The 17,264-nt window shown below is 38.8% G+C and overlaps 1 protein-coding gene across 13 annotated transcripts in view; it reads left to right on the top strand.

Annotated features, from left to right (window-relative positions):
* NCOR1 (nuclear receptor corepressor 1) overlaps window positions 1-17,264 on the top strand; it is a 161,019-nt gene that overhangs the window by 23,464 nt on the left and 120,291 nt on the right. For all 13 annotated transcript variants that reach the window (XM_040453104.1, XM_040453095.1, XM_040453101.1 and 10 more), the window contains exon 3: window positions 8,763-8,896. In XM_040453104.1, coding sequence (XP_040309038.1) covers window positions 8,763-8,896 — 134 coding nt within the window. The remainder of the gene's footprint in view (window positions 1-8,762; window positions 8,897-17,264) is intronic.

Below are 17,264 nucleotides of genomic sequence, written 5' to 3'. Positions count from 1 at the left end.
GCATAGAGCCCGATGTGGGACTCAAACTCAAGAGCTCTGAGATCATGACCTGAGCTGAAGTCGGCCGCTTAACCAACTGAGTCACCCAGGTGCCTCTCACTTTTTAAATATTAAGTATGTTAGTTGCATATTTTTGTAGATGCCCTTAAAACATTTTTTTTTTTTAATGTATTCATTTTGAGAGAGAGGGAGAGCTTCCGCATGAGCGGGGTAAGGGCAGAGAGAGGGGGAGAGAGAATCCCAAGCAGACTCCACACTATCAGCTCAGAGCCCAATATGAGACTCTGTTCCACAAACCGTGAGATTATGACTTGAGCTGAAATCAAGAGTTGGACACTCAACTGACTGAACCACGCAGGCATGCCTGTAGATGTCCATTTTCAGTTAAAGAAGTTGCTTTCTATTGCTAGATTGAGAATTTTAATCCTCATTGGCTATTGAATTTTGGTTGCATTGTTTTCCCTCAGCCCATAGTCTTTGTCTGAATACTGATTTCCTAGTTTGCTGCTTCTTTGTTTTTATTAAAAAAAAAAATTTTTTTTTAATGCTTATTTTTTGAGACAGAGAAAGACAGAGTATGAGCGGGGGAGGGGCAGAGAGTGAGGGAGACACAGAATCTGAAGCAGGCTCCAGGCTCCAGGCTGTCAGCACAGAGCCCGACGCGGGGCTCGAACTCACGATCTGTGAGATCATGACCTGAGCCGAAGTCGGACGCTTAACCGACTGAGCCACCCAGGCTCCCCTGTTTTTATTTTTTTAAATCAACTTTAAGGTTTAATTGATACATAATACAATTTTCTTATATGTATACATTTTCACAGATTCATACACCCATAAAACCACCACTAAAGTGAAGATGTATTTCTGTCACCCCATAAAGTTTCCCATGTGCCCCATCCAGATTAGTCCTTCTCCCGTACTTTGCACAAACTCAGCTCCTAGGAAACCACTGTTCTGCTTTTTGTCATAACAGATTATATTTGTTTTGAATTTTACATGAACTCTTTTATCTGTGGCTTCTTTTGCTTCCTATAATGTTTTTGAGATTTCTTCAAGTTCTGGTGCATCTGAGTAGTTAATTTTTGTTTATTGCTGCCTATGGATATATCACAATTTGTTTATCTAGTTACCTATTCCAGTTTTGGCTATTACAAATAAAATTATTTAGAAAACATGTATCTTTGTGTTTTATCTAGATTATATAAAGTATTGCCTTATTTTCGTAACAGTATTGTTGGACAGCTTATCTTTATAATTTGTATCAAGTCCAATTTATTAACTTTTGTCTTTAATATTTCTTGCTTTTTAAGTGTTACATTTAAGAATTTTGCCAAACTCCAGATCACTGAGGTTTTCTCCTCTTAAGTTTTTAAAATCCTGTTTTACATAGTCTGTCACCTATTTTGAATTAAATTTTGTTTATGGTGTGAGGTAATGGTTGAGGTTCTTGTTTTGCATATAGATATTCGCTTGTTCTAGAAACCATTTGTTGAAAAGATTTTTCTTGGGGCGTCTGGGTGGCTCATTTGGTCCAACTCTTGATTTTGGCTCAGGTCACGATCTCACCATTCCTGAGATGGAGCCTGGAGTTGGCTCTGAGCTGACAGGCAGAGCCTGCCTGCCTGAGATTCTCTCTCTCTCTCTCTCTCTGTCCCTCCCCTATTTGCATGTACTCTCTGTCTGTCTCTCAAAATAAATAAATAAACTTAAAAAAAAAAAAAACAAGTTTCTTCTTACTCCTCTGAATGGTTTTGGCACTTTCATTGAAAATCAGTTGATCATATACGTGCAAGTGTATTTCTGGTCTCTCTGTACTATTCTATTGATGTATTTTGTGTATCTTTACCTCACACCTATGTGATTTTCTGTGTAAACAAACGTCTTTTTTTTTTTTCCTTAATGTTTATTATTTTTTGAGAGAGAAAGAGCAGGGGAGAGACAGAGAGAGGGAGAGAGAGAATCTTCAGCAGGCTCTGTATTGTCAGCACAGAGCCCGATGTGGGGCTTGAACTTTTGAACCATGAAGTCATGACCTGACCTGAGATCAAGAGTTGGAGGCTTAACCAGTTGAGCCACCCAGGTGCCCCCAAAATGTCATCTTTTAATAAAGCTTTTCACACCGTCTTGATTATTATAACTTTATAGTAAAATTGAAATTGAATAGTGATTCTTTTCTGAATTACTGTTCTGAATATTTTATTTCTTGCCATTTCTATATACATTTTATTAATTTTTACTTTTTATTTCTGAAATGTTTATTTATTTTGAGAGAGAGAGAGAGAGCGCGCGTGCACATAATTGGGGGAGGGGCAGAGAGGGAGAGAAAATCCCAAGCAGGCTCCGTGCTATCAGCGCAGAGCCTGACTCAGGGCTCAGACTCACAAACCAGGACATCATGACCTAAGCTGAGATCAAGAGTTGGAGGCTTAACCGATGGAGCCACCCTGGTGCCCCTCTGTATTCATTTTAGTGGATTTGTTTTTTTTTAAGTTTATTTATTTTGAGAGCGTACATTTTCGAAGCACCTTGCGAGTTTCTACAGAAACGCTTGCTGGGTTTTCTGTTTTTAAATTTTTTTTTTAGTTTATTTATTTATTTTGAGAGAGGGAGAGCGAGTAGGGGAGAGGCAGAGAAAGAGGGAGATAGAGAATCCCATGCAGACTCCTTGCTGTCAGCTCCAGAGCCCACTGCAGGGATCAAACTCACGAGCCGGGAGATCATGACCTGAGCTGAAACCAAGAGTCAGATGTTTTACCGAATGAGCCACCCAGGCACCCCTCTAGGGTTTTGATTAGATTTGTATTGAGTCTAGAGATACATTTGGGAGAGAACTGACATCTCATCCACTTCGATTTTTCTGGTCCATGAACATGATATAATTCTCCATCTATTTAGGTCTTCATTAATTTTTCTCGGTAATGTTTTGTAGTTTTCAGTGCATAGGTCATGTACATCTTCTGTCACATTTGTTCCTAAATATTTCATACTTTTGATGCATTTGTAAATATATTGCTTTTTTGAATTTAGTTTTCAGTTCATTGCTCCCATGTATATTTGATCCTGTATCCTGCAACCTTACTTGTTACTTCTCGCTGCTTTTTAATAGATTTCATAAGATTTACTATGTAGGTGATCCTGCAATCTGAGAGTAGACAGTTTTGCTTGTACCTTTGGATGCTTTTCTCTTTCTTTCTTATTAAACTGGCTTTAATTGCTAGTACAGTGTTGAATAGAAGAGGTGAGAGTAAATATCCTTGACTTGTTTCTGATCTTAAGAGGAAGACACTCAGTCTTTCACCATTAGGGATGTTGTTGGCAGCTGGTGGCTACACGTATCTTGGGGAGTATTGATTGGGTAATGTCTAGAATTGTCAAATCAATATGTGTACACCTGAAACTAACATAACATTATATGCTGATTATACTTCAATGAAAAGCTTGGGAAGTGTTCCCTCTTCCTGTATTTTCTTAGGATTAGTATTTTTTCTTCCTAAGAAATTTGATAGAATTTATCAGCAAAGTCATCAGGGCCTAGAATTTTCTTTGTGGGGAGAATTGAAATTATGCATTCAATTTCTTTAATAGTTATAATTCACATTCTTTATTTTTTTGTTGAGTCAGTTTGGGTAAGTTTTGTTGTTCAATATATTCAGTTATATTAAGATGTCATAATATTCCTGTTATCTTTTCAGTGTCTTTGAGATCTGTTGTGATGTCATTCCTCATGTTGATAAGTATTTTTCCCTTCTTTTTTTTCTTTATTAGTCTAGCCTTGAGGTTTCTCAGTTTAATCGATTCTTTTCTGAGAATAACTAACTTTGGTTTCATCCATTTTTACTGTTTTTTTTTTCTATTTTCTTGATTTCTCCTCATTATTTTGTTCCTTCTCTAACTGCCCACATATATAACATTTCTGGCATCTTTCACTTCTTTGTATATATTCAGTTTCCTTTTGATGCTATTTTCTTTTTGCCTAAAGAACGTCATTTCTCTTAGTGCGTGCCTTTTGGCAGTGAACTCTCAACTTTTATTTATTTGAAAAAGTTTATTTCAGTTTTATTTATTTTATTTTATTTTATTTTAATTTTTTTAGAGAGTGTGAGCTTGTGTGAATGGGGGAGGGGGGCAGGGGGAGAGAAAGAAAATATTAAACAGTCTCCGTGCTCAGCACGGAGTCTGCCACAGGGCTTGATCCCACGACCCTGTGATCATGACCTCAGTGGAAATCAGGAGTAGAGTCTGATGCTCAACTGACTGAGCCATCCAGGTGTCCCTCAGCTTTATTTTTAAAGAATATTTTTACTGGATACAGAATTCTAAGTTGACAGTTCTTTTCTTTTTCTTCTTTTTTTTTTTTTTGTTTAAAAAAATTTTTTTTTAATGTTTATTTTTGAGAGGGAGAGACAGAATGTGAGCAGGGGAGGGGCAGAGAGAGAGGGAGACGCAGAATCTGAAGCAGGCTCCAGGCTCTGAGCTATCAGCATAGAGTGCAACGTGGGGCTTGAACTCACAAACTGTGAGATCATGACCTGAGCCAAAGTTGGACGTTTAACCAACTGAGTCACCCAGGTGCCCCTCTTTTCTTTTTCTTAATGTTTATTTATTTTTGAGAGAGACAGAGTGCCAGTGAGGGAAGGACAGAGAGAGAGGGAGACAGAGGATCCAAGGCAGGCTCCGCGCTGAGAGCAGAGAGCCCCATGCGGGGCTCCAACTCATGAGTTGTGAGATCATGGCCTGAGCTGAAGTCAGACGCTTAACCGACTGAGCCGGGCACCCTGACCATTATTTTCTTTTAGCATTTTAATAGATGCCATTTGTTGTGTTCTGGCTTGTGTGGTTTTCTGACCTTTGGTCATTCTTATCTTTTTTTTTTTTTTTCAACGTTTATTTATTTTTGGGACAGAGAGAGACAGAGCATGAATGGGCGAGGGGCAGAGAGAGAGGGAGACACAGAATCGGAAACAGGCTCCAGGCTCTGAGCCATCAGCCCAGAGCCCGACGCGGGGCTCGAACTCACAGACCGCGAGATCGTGACCTGGCGGAAGTCGGACGCTTAACCGACTGCGCCACCCAGGCGCCCCTGGTCATTCTTATCTTTATATATAAGTATTGACATTCACTGAACTTCATGCTTCTGTGGATTCAGAATTTTCATAAAATTTGGCAGTTCTCAGCCATTATTTCTTCAGATACATTTTTTTGTGTACTTTCCCCCTAGTTTTATTCTGAAACACAAATGACTTGTGTTTTGTATTATCCTACAGGTCACTGGACCTCTATTCATTTTATTTTTTCTGTTTTTTGTTTTTTATCAGTTTGCTTAGTTTTATGATGACTTCATGTTCAGTGGTTTTTTGTTTTTTTTTTTTTTTTCTTCTTCTTCTGGGGTTCCAGCTAAGTGTTAATTTCATCCAGTGAGATTTTCATTACAGACATTGGATTTTTCATTTTTGAATGGAATATGAACATTGTGAATTGTATACATTTTATTAGTGGCTTTTGTTGTATTCCTTTAAAGAAAGTTGAATGCCTTCTGGTGGCCAGTTAAATTACTTTTTGAAGTTTATTTTTAAACTCTTTAAGGGCAAGTCGAGAGTAGTCTTTATTCTAGGTCTTATTCGTCCTGGGATATCTAGTGATTATTTCATGTATTCATTGAAGTTTCTTCCCTTTGGCTGGAGGAAACTCGAATGAGTTCTGGCCCCATGTGTGCTCTGGGAAGTGTGTGTTTTATAGTTTCTCCTGTTTATTCTAAGAACAACCAGAGTTGTTTGAGAGTGGTCTATGTTCTCCCCTGTGCCTTTACAGATTGGAATTCATCCAAAGACTTAGGAGAACCCAAATTCACATTTCAGGAAGTCTTTCTCTGTTTAACTCTCTTCTCATAGAAAGTCTCCAGAAATCCTGTCCACATGGCTTTACCAAACTAGTGTGGTTGCTTCTTCAGTGAACAAGATTACAGAACACTGTTCGGGTTCCCTTCCCAGGGACACAATTTGGAAATTGCCTTTAGGCAGAAAAGTCTGGAGTACTGTAGGACTTACCTCATTTGTGTGATTTTTCTCAGAGATTGAGTCCTGTGCAGTCTGTTTTCTGGTGTCTGAGAATAGTCACTATATTTTGCCCACTTTTTTGGCTGTTTACTATGGGAATGTAATTCTGGACAGTAACCTGCTCATAGCTGGAAGCCAAGTGCACTGTTCGTTTTAGTTTACTCCTTACTCTTAATTTGTCCTGCTGGATACATCCTTTAGAAATTCTTTCAGAGAGAGGCTGTGGTTGGTAAATTTTCCGAGTTCTTGAATTCTGAAAAGTTTGTAGTCCTAAAATTTGAGAGGGTGTGGTTATTGAATTTGTAGGTTCTAAGTTATTTTCCTTTGAACTTGGAATATGTTGTTTGTCTGTTTCCTTCTATACAGTGTTGCTGATGAGAAACCTGTTTTTATTATGATCCTTGTTACTTTGTAGGAAACCTTTTTTTAAGGACCTTATGATATCTAGTAAAATTTTCTCTTTATTCTCACTTTTCTGAAATTTTTGATGTGTCCATCCAGTGTGATGGATTAATTTTTAGAATATGTCCAGCTTTTCTCTTAAGCCCTTTTTAATCCAAAGGCTTTGTCTTTTTAACTTCTGAGAAATGCTGTCCTATTATTTCCTAGAATATTGTCTCTCACCGGTAGATCATGAATGTTGAGCTTTTTACTCTAGCTGCCATTTAAAAAAAAAATTTTTTTTCCAACGTTTTTATTTATTTTTGGGACAGAGACAGACAGAGCATGAACGGGGGAGGGTCAGAGAGAGAGGGAGACACAGAATCGGAAACAGGCTCCAGGCTCTGAGCCATCCGCCCAGAGCCTGACGCGGGGCTCGAACTCACGGACCGCGAGATCGTGACCTGGCTGAAGTCGGACGCTTAACCGACTGCGCCACCCAGGCGCCCCTCTAGCTGCCATTTTTAACGTCCCTAATTTCTGTATTTTTATATGCTATATCTATATGTGCTTCACTGTTGTCTGAGAGAATTTCTCTGTTCTGTCTTCACTTTAATTTGCTCTTCACCTGTTCTATTTTACTGATCAACTTTTTAATTTCTTTGATTGCTATTTGAGGATATCATTTATACTTTTGTGTGTTTTGTACTTTTACTCAGTCTTTTATCTATTTCTTTGTAAATTCTTTTCTGAGTGAGTTTTGGTTCTTTTTAAATTTTTTATTTTTTTAAATGTTTATTTTTGAGAGAGATTGCGCGGGTATTAAGTGGGAGAGGGGCAGAGAGAGAGAGAGAGAGAGAGAGACAGAGGATCTGAAGCAGGCTCTTTGCTGACAGCATAGTTCAGGGCTCGAACTCATGAACCATGAGATCATGACCTGAGCTGAAGTCAGGTGCTTAACTGACCGAGCCACCCAGATGCCCTGGTGCTTTCTTTTTTTTTTTTAAGTGACTTTGACTTTTTTTCAGTGTTTATAGTGTTTCTTGGTTATGTTTTCAACTTTGTATCCGATATTTTTTCTTAGACTGTATGAATTATGTTTTACTATTATCTGTTTATAGCAAAGGGCTCTAGGCCTCTTATTTATTCCATGTTTCAGTCTGGGCAGCTCAATTTTATGTTTGTGATTAAAAATTTTTGTTGACATACAATTCATATAACATAAAACCATTTTAAAGTATATAATATCTTTTAGTATCCTCACAAATGTTGGGCATCCATTACTATTACCTAATTCCAGAACTTGGAATGAAATGAAACCTATACCTCATAGTAGTTAATCCCAATTCCCCCCTTCCCTCCATCCCCTGGCAACCACTAATCTACTTTCTGTCTCTATTGATTTGTTTCTTACAGACATTTTATATAAACAGAATCACAAAATATGTGCCCTTTTATGTCTGTTTGTATTTAACATAGTATTATGTTTTCTAGGTTCATCTAGGTTGTAGCGTATATCGTTAGTACTTCAGTCTTTTTGATGATTGAATAATATCCCACAGCATAGATACACCACATTTTGTTGATCCATTCATGAGTCACTGGGCATTTGGATTCCTTCTGGTTTTTGGCTATGGTGAATAACACTACTTTGAAAATTTGTGTACAAAGTTTTGTGTATGGACATATACCTTGTGTATATACCTAGGAGTGGAATTCCTGGGTTATTTGGCATTTCTGGGTATAAATACCTGTTTGTGATTGTTAGCATTAATGGACTACTTTTGAAAAGAAGGTTTTGTTTTTTCAACGAAGAGTCAAAAGTAGGAAAATAAACATAAAGGCACCCACCTAGAATGATGGAGAGTGTTACTCTTACCTAGCAGATTGAATCTCTGGACTTCCGTCTCTTCGTTTGTAAATTTTCATGGATTTAACCGAATGGCTTTTGTGGCCCTGCTAGCTTACTGATTTTGAATTTAATTTGGAATGATTTTTAAGATTTCATATTGAACACGTGAGTTTGAGATCTTACTATTTGAGTAATATGGAGTGAGAGTTACTTATAATGCATGTTACAGTAGAATGAGGGAAATGTAGACTGAACACAAAATTTCATTTTGAATTCTTCTGAACGATGCTCGGTTAAAATGTTGATGGTTAGGTTTAAGAGGAAAAAATCAGATCCGTGAAGGACTGAAACCATCATTGCTGCTTCTTTCCACACTTAGCAGCCCGTCACTGCCTCTGCGCATTGATACTTGGTTTAATTTCACGATGCTTTTCAATTTTTGGCTAATAATTAATTTATGATTTTTTCCCTATTAGGAATTTGCAGTCCCTGACTATCGTTCTTCTCATCTTGAAGTCAGCCAGGCGTCACAGCTCTTGCAGCAGCAGCAGCAACAGCAGCTTCGCAGACGACCTTCCTTGCTCTCGGAATTTCACCCAGGTTCTGACAGGTAACGGCGTTCTTTTGTGTTTCCATCTAGGATGCACCTTCTGCGGTGTGTGTGTACTCACTTCATAAGTGTGCCATTAAATTTAACGTTACTTTTCCTCGATAATTTTATTAACCAAGCTGCGAGTGGTCACTTATTTACATATTGGGCTCTTTTATATCTGATGATCTTTTGGAGTAGTTATCATAATAGTTAAAAAAACTCCTCAAACTTGTTTCCAGAGTTCACAGTTGGTGCTGTGTAGTGGGAAGTCTGGTGGACTAGGTTTGCATTCTGGTCAGCTTATGGCCTTGGTCGTATGTGTAAACTGGTGTTTTCGGTTTCGGCGGCATTTTAGAAGCACCTTGGTTTTTTTTTTTTTTTTTTGTTTTTTTTTTTTTTTTTTAACATTTTTTAAATTTATTTTTGGGACAGAGAGAGACAGAGCATGAACGGGGAGGGGGCAGAGAGAGAGGGAGACACAGAATCGGAAACAGGCTCCAGGCTCCGAGCCATCAGCCCAGAGCCCGACGCGGGGCTCGAACTCCCGGACCGCGAGATCGTGACCTGAGTTGAAGTCGGACGCTCAACCGACTGCGCCACCCAGGCGCCCCTAGAAGCACCTTGGTTTTTAAACTTGATGCCCACACTCCATCTCAGAATTATTAAATCCGCTCCTGGGATTGGGCCCAGGCGTTCGTGTGGGTCTAGAGTTTCCCAGGTCATTCTCATTTGCAACGAAGGTTGCAAATTCCTGATTTAGATTCTTTAAGGCTTAGTTTTCTCACCTGTAATAATGAGAATAGTAATGAGATTGTCCTCAAAGGATAGTCTGTGATCAGGTGATGTTGGCCTGTTCACGGAAGGCTCTCACTTCCGCAGTGTCCTTACCATCTCCGCTCTCTTGCGCCATTTACACTCTTAATCTAAAGTATAATAACTACTTTTTATTAAATTGCCTTTCTGCCTTTCTTGTTTTAGCAATTTCGTAAAGAACCTGATTTCCTATTTTAAAGATATGTTTACTGTTTAGGTTTTAAGATGATAAAAGGATTGAAATTATTTGGCTGTGTTTAAAATTGTAATAAAATACGTTCCTTGGTGAAGGTTGTGCAGGGAATTCAGATCCCTCTCCTCCGTCATATCTAGCAAATACATAAAGATAGCTTTTCGAAAAGTGGCCAAAACCCACCCTGTATAAAGCAGGAAAGGCATACAGCCACTGCCGTAAACTTGGGAAAATGGCATTTAAGGAAGGAATTAGAAGAATCTTGCACCTAGTTCCTACTTCTACTCTCAAAGAAGCAGTGTTGAAGAAAGAAGGAGGGTCAATAAAATCCTAAGGTTTCTCGGAAATACTCCCTAATTTGAGAAAATGTGAATAGTTAGGGTGTGGTAGTAGTGAACTGTTTGCTTGGGAACCCCTCTTGCGCCATCTCGCAGGAGGGGCGGGCACGGTGTGCCGTTTTCCAAAGTGATGAGCTGAAGCCCTCAGGACTGGTTTACGCATCTGGCTTGTAGGGCGGGCCAGCATCCTCGAGAAGGGCAACATAGCCCCAACCAAGTTTTCTTCTCCTTTGCCCCATTTCCCTATTCCCTCAGCTATAGGAAAGCATGTAGAAAGCCAACGCCAGTCCTCTGTCTGCAGACAAATGCCAAGCAAAGTGGATGAGCAAGGAAAAGGCACGCATACCATTTTATAGCGAAGACAGAGTCTGGGTAGGGCTGCATGTGACATCCTTGAGCAGGAGGGTAATGAAGCCATGGACAGGGCAAAGGTATTCCTGGAAGAGAAAATTAAAGAAGGCAATACAGAGTGTCAAAAACAAAGCGCCCAGTGTGTAAGAAGACAAAACAATGAAGAAATTGCCCCCTAAGTGCTATACACTGTAGGCGAACTTAAAACCTTTTAAAAAGAAGATATTTGACAACAGTACAAGACAACCCAATTAGATAAAATGAAAGATTGGACGTTCCAGTTCCCCCAGGCCCACCATTATAAATTCAGTGTATAAAATATAAAAAAGCAAGGAATACAACAGCTGTGGCTAAAAGTTAGACCTTTGTCATGTGAGAAAGTCCAGAGACAATCAGAGTGGATGCAGAAGAAAAGAATAAAATTAAAGCAATTATAAAGCAGTTGATAAATTAAAACCATCCATGGGGCGCCTGGGTGGCGCAGTCGGTTAAGCGTCCGACTTCAGCCAGGTCACGATCTCGCGGTCCGTGGGTTCGAGCCCTGCGTCGGGCTCTGGGCTGATGGCTCAGAGCCTGGAGCCTGTTTCCAATTCTGTGTCTCCCTCTCTCTCTGCCCCTCCCCCGTTCATGCTCTGTCTCTCTCTGTCCCAAAAATAAAATAAATGTTGAAAAAAAATTTTTTTAAATAAAACCATCCAATATTTCATGAGAATGTGTGTTTCTGAGGTGGAAAACCTGTCAAGGAAAGGAAGTAATAATTGATCATTTTAAAGTGAAGGAAGAAACTCTGTAGATGGATAGGGCATATTTTGCTCCAAGGATAATTACACAGAATGATCAGTATCAGGACAGAACTTGGCTCATTTTCACAGTTCAAGGGTAAGTAAAAGAATCAAGAATTCAGGAAGCAAAAGAAATCTTTGACAGGGAAGAACAAGTCTGGCTTCAAGCAACGACAGGATAGAAGATAGGGGAGCAGTAGCCACAAAGTTCGGAGGAAAAGAAATGAGATCCAAGAATATTATGTACCACTCAAGTTTAAGAATAAAAGCGACAGGTGGACAGTCTTAGACTGAAAACTTAAACTTCTTGGAAGAATTTTAGGTGATAGAATCCAGCCAAAGAATGGAAGCCATGGTAAAAGGACTGTAGTAAGCCACACACCGTTGTAAGTAAAAAGTCCATGTGAGACATCTGGACGAATTATGGTTCCATAACTGAACGTCAATAGCAAATCTTGACAAAGTAATAGTAATGTAACTACAGGATCTAGAGGTATTGTAGGTATTGGGAGACGTTTAAAGGTACGCACTTGAAGATTGTGTCTGGAGTAATCTGATACTTCTAAAATGGAAATGTTAGGCTTATAAAAAAAAAAATCCCATCTTAATGCTTTTCATAGTTTTCCCCTTATCCTTTAGCAATAATCTTTTAGGAATGAATTTCTGGTGGTAAAGGAGCAATTCCTTCCAATTTAAGCTTTATTTCATTTTATTTTTTTCTCCTAATACCTGTATAAAAACAAACCAAATATTCTTCACTTAAAGTTTTATTTTTGCCTGTGTATCCATTTACCCATATGTAAAAATAAAGTGATGTCTGGGTACAGGATTCACCCAATTTTAGCATTGTTTCCATGTGGTGGGATTTGGGGCAATTTGCTGCTTAGTTTTATTATGTGTTCCTGGAATTTTTTTGGTTAGTGAATATCTATCATTTTATAAACCATACTCTTAAAATATGAGTCATTTCTGGGTGAAATGTCATCAGTCGTATTTTCTAGATTTCATCGGAAAAATTAGTCCACATAATTAGAGTATTTGGATATTTAGATAAAAAATTGCAGAACAGCTTAAGGTGGTTTCAGATATTATAAAAGATTCACCAAAATTCAGATCATTGGTTTTCCCTTGAGCAACAAAAGAAGAAGCCAAATCATGCTTATACATTTGAAAATTTAGGTGAGCTAAATTTCCATAGCTAGGAAAAAATAAAATCTACTGATGTCATCCTAGATGTGTTTTGAATAGCTATGAACTTTATGACATGTTCCCCCTGACGAGAGTTATCTTTTCCTCAAAATTAAAATGATAAGGTGTAGGTATATTACAGTAAAAAGCCCATTTAAAAACTTTAATTTGCTTTAAAGGTATTTAAAAATGGTACTAAGAGGTCAAGGAAGTCCGTGAGATGTAAGAACTTTTAAGTTTAAGAGTGTACAGAGATTTTTAGTATGAAAATCTGATGTTTGTTTTTTCTTTATATGCCTCATTTGTCCAGTCATCAATTGATAAATATTTGAGTTTTCACTTTTTGATTGTTATGAGTAATGCTGCTAGGAGCACTCATGCACAAGTTTTTATGTGACCGTGAATTTTCCTTTCTCTTGGGAATATGCCCAGGAGTAGAATTGCTGTATCATATGGTAGTTCTCTGTTTGCCGTTTGAGAAATTACTAGACTGTTTCCAAAGTGGCTATACCTTTCCATGGGTGTTAGTTTTTAAAAGGCAAATACGTTCGCTTAAGATGGAGATTTCATGCTTAACTCCACCAGGACTCCAATATAAAACTGTATTTGTTTTCACAAAGATTTTCATACGGTTCACTTAAAATTTTTTGAAGTTTTAAATGTGAAATTAGATATTTACCTGTTAATCCATGAATAGTTTTGCTCTTGTAAAAAGGATGGGCAAACTGAAATGGGAAATCGCCTGATGTCTTGATGGCAAGAGAGCTGTGTATACTCGATGTCTGTCCTAATTGTCCTGTGTACCGGTGGCTGTATGCTCTCCTCCAGTGCTAGGTGTACTGTACCTTCTGGCTTTGGGAAATGTCACAGGCAGATTCACTAGAGGTAACATGTAATACTTGGAAGTTAACTTCTGTAGGTCGAGGGGACAACCGAGGACCGAAATCCAGCTCGGGCAGTCTGCCAGGTCCTGTGTACCAGAGGGTTGCCTTTGCTTATGCAGGTTGCACACACAGTTTTCTTGCAGACCGGCAGCGGCCCTCATTCTAAGTGCTGTGTTGAGGGGCGTGGCCTTTAACTGGCGCTGGATGCTTGTGTCTGACAGATTACCTCTGGCTGCTCTGTGGAGGGTGGATTTGAGGTGGATAGACTAGAGGCAGAGAGAACATGGAGAGTGTGAGCCTGAGATAGGACAGCGAAACAGAGACAAGACAGGCTGGAGTAAGTTAGGAGGGAAGGCTGCCAAGTCCTCGCAATTGGCAAAGTTGAGGGAGGAGACCTGGATGAATCCTGGCCTTCCAGCTTGTTGGATGGCTGTTGGTTCCGTGGCTGTGACAGTGTGATAGAGATTAAGGAAAGAGCAACGAAGGTGAGACAACTCGAGTTTGGTGCAAATTAAGCTTGAGGTACCTGTGACACATCCAGCTGGAGATGTATCTTGCATGCGCGGGGGCCCATCTGGGTTTAAAGGTCCAGATCGGTGCTTGTGATCCAAGGGACGGTGGAAAATGAGAGGGCAGCTGTTCAGAGGTGAACCCAGAGGGTCCCCAACAGGTAAAGATACTATGAGGCGGAAGCCTCTGAAGGAGAGAGAGGAAGGAAAAGGACTGAAACAGTGGTCTTCAAACCTGTTGCTTGCCTATTTCTTAAAAGAACTTTGAAAAGCTATGTTGTACATTTTTAAGTTGACATTTAGAAGTTTCCTAAGTTTTAAAAGATGGATATAATTTGCCATATTGAAAGTATTGACATTTTAAGGCAAAACTGCTGCAATACAGTTTTAAAATTATCTGACGGAATCTAAATACCATAGTGATTTGGTATCATCATCCACTTAAAATGACACTATGTATGAACAAACTTGTCTTTAACAAAACTTCTCTTTCTGTTCCTTATTTTCTCGGAGCTCATGTGTTCATTCTTCTTTTTTTCACAAAATTTATCCTCACGTGAGTCGCTTTGATTATTCCGAGTCCTTTATCGATCAACCTATCTTACTTCTATTTAACAACAAAAATATGGGAAAGCATCTGTTTCTGAAAGATGCTCTATTTTAAGAAACTTCTTTTTTTTCTTCTTTTATTCTCAAGTTCGTTAGCATACAGTGTAGTCTTGGCTTCAGGAGTAGAACCCAGTGATTCATCTCTTACATAAGATGCCCAGTGCTCATCCTGAAGAGTGCCCTCCTTAATGCCTACCATCCATCTAACCCATCCCCCCCACCCACCTCCCTCATTCTCTGTATTTAAGGGTCTCTTATGGTTTGCTTCCCTCTGTGTTTTTATCTTATTTTTGCTTCCCTTCCCCTATGTTCATCTGTTAAGTTTCTCAAATTCCACATATGAGTGAAATCATGTGACATCTGTCTTTCTCTGACTTATTTTGTTTAGAATAATACCCTCCAGTTCCATCCACATTGTTGCAGATAGCAACATTTCATTGTTTTGTTTTGTTTTTATCACCAAGTAATATTCCATTGTGTACATAAACCACATCTTCTTCATCCATTCATCAGTTGATGGACATTGGGTTTTTTTCCATAAGTTGCTGTTGTTGAGAGTGCTGCTAGAAACATTGGGGTGCATGCGCCCCTTTGAATCAGCATTTTTTTACCCTTTGGATAAATACCTTGTAGTGTAATTGCTGGGTCTTAGGGTAGTTCTATTTTTAACTTTTTGAGGAACCTCCACACTGTTTTCCAGAGTGGCTGCACCATTTTGCATTTCCACCAGCAGTGCAAGAGGGTTCCTCTTTCTCCGTATCCTTGCCAACATCTGTTTAAAAAAAACTTCTGGATGGAAATATTATAAGACTGATCAAAACAGCAATCATTTACAAAAATGAGAAACAAATTGATCAAATATAAGTAAAATTTCATGGAAATGCATCCATGCATTAATGAGATAGATGATGGCTGTTTTCAAACTATCACTTATTGATAGAATGAAGGCAGCCATGTACTCTATTCTTATTTTTTATTCTGATGAAGGTGCCAAGAAACCTTATTCATAAAAGTAGTTTGTTATGAGGTATATGCCCTAAATCACTTCTTTATCTAAGATGAAAATGTTAGTTAATGCCTTACGTTCTTCAATTTTGTTGAAGGCAGAAATTTGGGAACTGTTAGCTTGTCAAAGGAGCTCTGGAGGCATTTATGCTTTGGGGGACAGTGCTCCAGTATAAGGTCCAGGAAGGGTGAGCCTTAAGCTTTTTGTGTGTGCAAAATGGCAATTGTGAGAGAGAAGCAGAGAAGGGAGAACTACAGGTTTGTTTTCCAGCAGGTCAGTTTAAGTAAAGACTGTGTAAGGAAGCTCAGCATCGTCGGAGGTGGACTATTTTAAACCGATCTGTGCTCGGATCCCCTGTGGAAAACAGACTCTGACAACCAGGGCCGATCATGTCCTGGAAACCAAGAGGTAGAAGAGTTTCAGGAAGGAAGGAGTAAGTAAAGTATAAAATGTGGCAGATAGGTCAGTGTATGTCTAAAAATACTCTTTTGCTTTCAGTATTAGGAGGTCATTGCTGACTTCAGTGCGTGGTGAGTACTTGTAATAAAATGAAACGATGGGGCGGTTAAGTCCGAGTCCAGGGAGTTGAGTGAAAGGGAAAAGAGTGAACTGTTGAAAAAGAGCAAAGGTCACCCTCTCAAGTGGTTCTAAGCTTCACAAATAAAATTATATGCTAGAATTTCCTAGGCTAGTCTTTATTAATAATGATTCCAAGAATTAACTTGCATGTGATCTTTTTTACTGTGGTAAAATGTATGTAACACAGATTTACCATTTTAACCATTTTTAAATGTTCCAGTTTAGTGGCATTAAGTGCACAACAGGATTTTGTAACCATCACCACTATTTCCAGAACGTTTTCATTGCCCCAAAGAGAAACTCTGTTCCCATTAGGCAATAATCCCCCTTCCTCCTCTTCCCCCAGTCCTCGGGAACCTCTAATGTACCTTCTTTCTCTCTGCATTTGCCTGTTTGAATTACTTCATGTAAATGGAGCCACACAATAATTGTCCTTTTGTATCTGGCTTATTTCACTTCGTGTAATGTTCTAAGGTTTATCCATATTGTAGTGTATGTGTCAGAACTTTATTCCTTTTTGTGGCAGAATAATAGTCCACATAGTGGACTGTATTACCACTATACAGCGCCATATATAAATGTGGATGTAGATACCGCATTTTGTTCATCCATTTGTCTGTCAACGGACATGAGTTGTTTCCACTTTGTGACAGTTGTGAATAATGCCGCTTGAATGTTGGTGTACAAGTATCTGTTTGAGTCCGTTTTCAGTACCTTGGTATCTGAGTCCCCGTTTTCAGTACTTTGGGATATATACCTTATATACCTAGGTGGAATTGCTGTGTCATATGTCATATGTCTATATTTAGCTTTTCGAAGAACTGCAAAAGTTTCCCACAGTGGCTGTACAGTTTTACATTCCCACGCAGTAGTGTGCAAGGTTCTAATTTTTCTGCATCTTTGTAAACACTTGTTCCTTTTTTTCCTTTTTTTCCCAAACAAATCTAGCCAAACAGTACCTCAGTTTGGTTTTGATTTGTGTTCCCATGATAACGAATGATGTTGAGCATCTTTTCATGTGTGTGTTGGTCATTTGTATGTCTTTGGAGAAATGTCTGTTCACATCATTTGCCTGCCTTTCTTTCTTTCTTTCTTTCTTTCTTTCTTTCTTTCTTTCTTTCTTTCTTTCTTTCT

This window comes from Herpailurus yagouaroundi, unplaced genomic scaffold (genome assembly GCF_014898765.1).
Source record: "Herpailurus yagouaroundi ecotype Mexico unplaced genomic scaffold, PumYag 208, whole genome shotgun sequence".
Lineage (NCBI taxonomy): Eukaryota > Metazoa > Chordata > Mammalia > Carnivora > Felidae > Herpailurus > Herpailurus yagouaroundi.
This window is presented reverse-complemented; position numbering and strand designations above follow the sequence as displayed.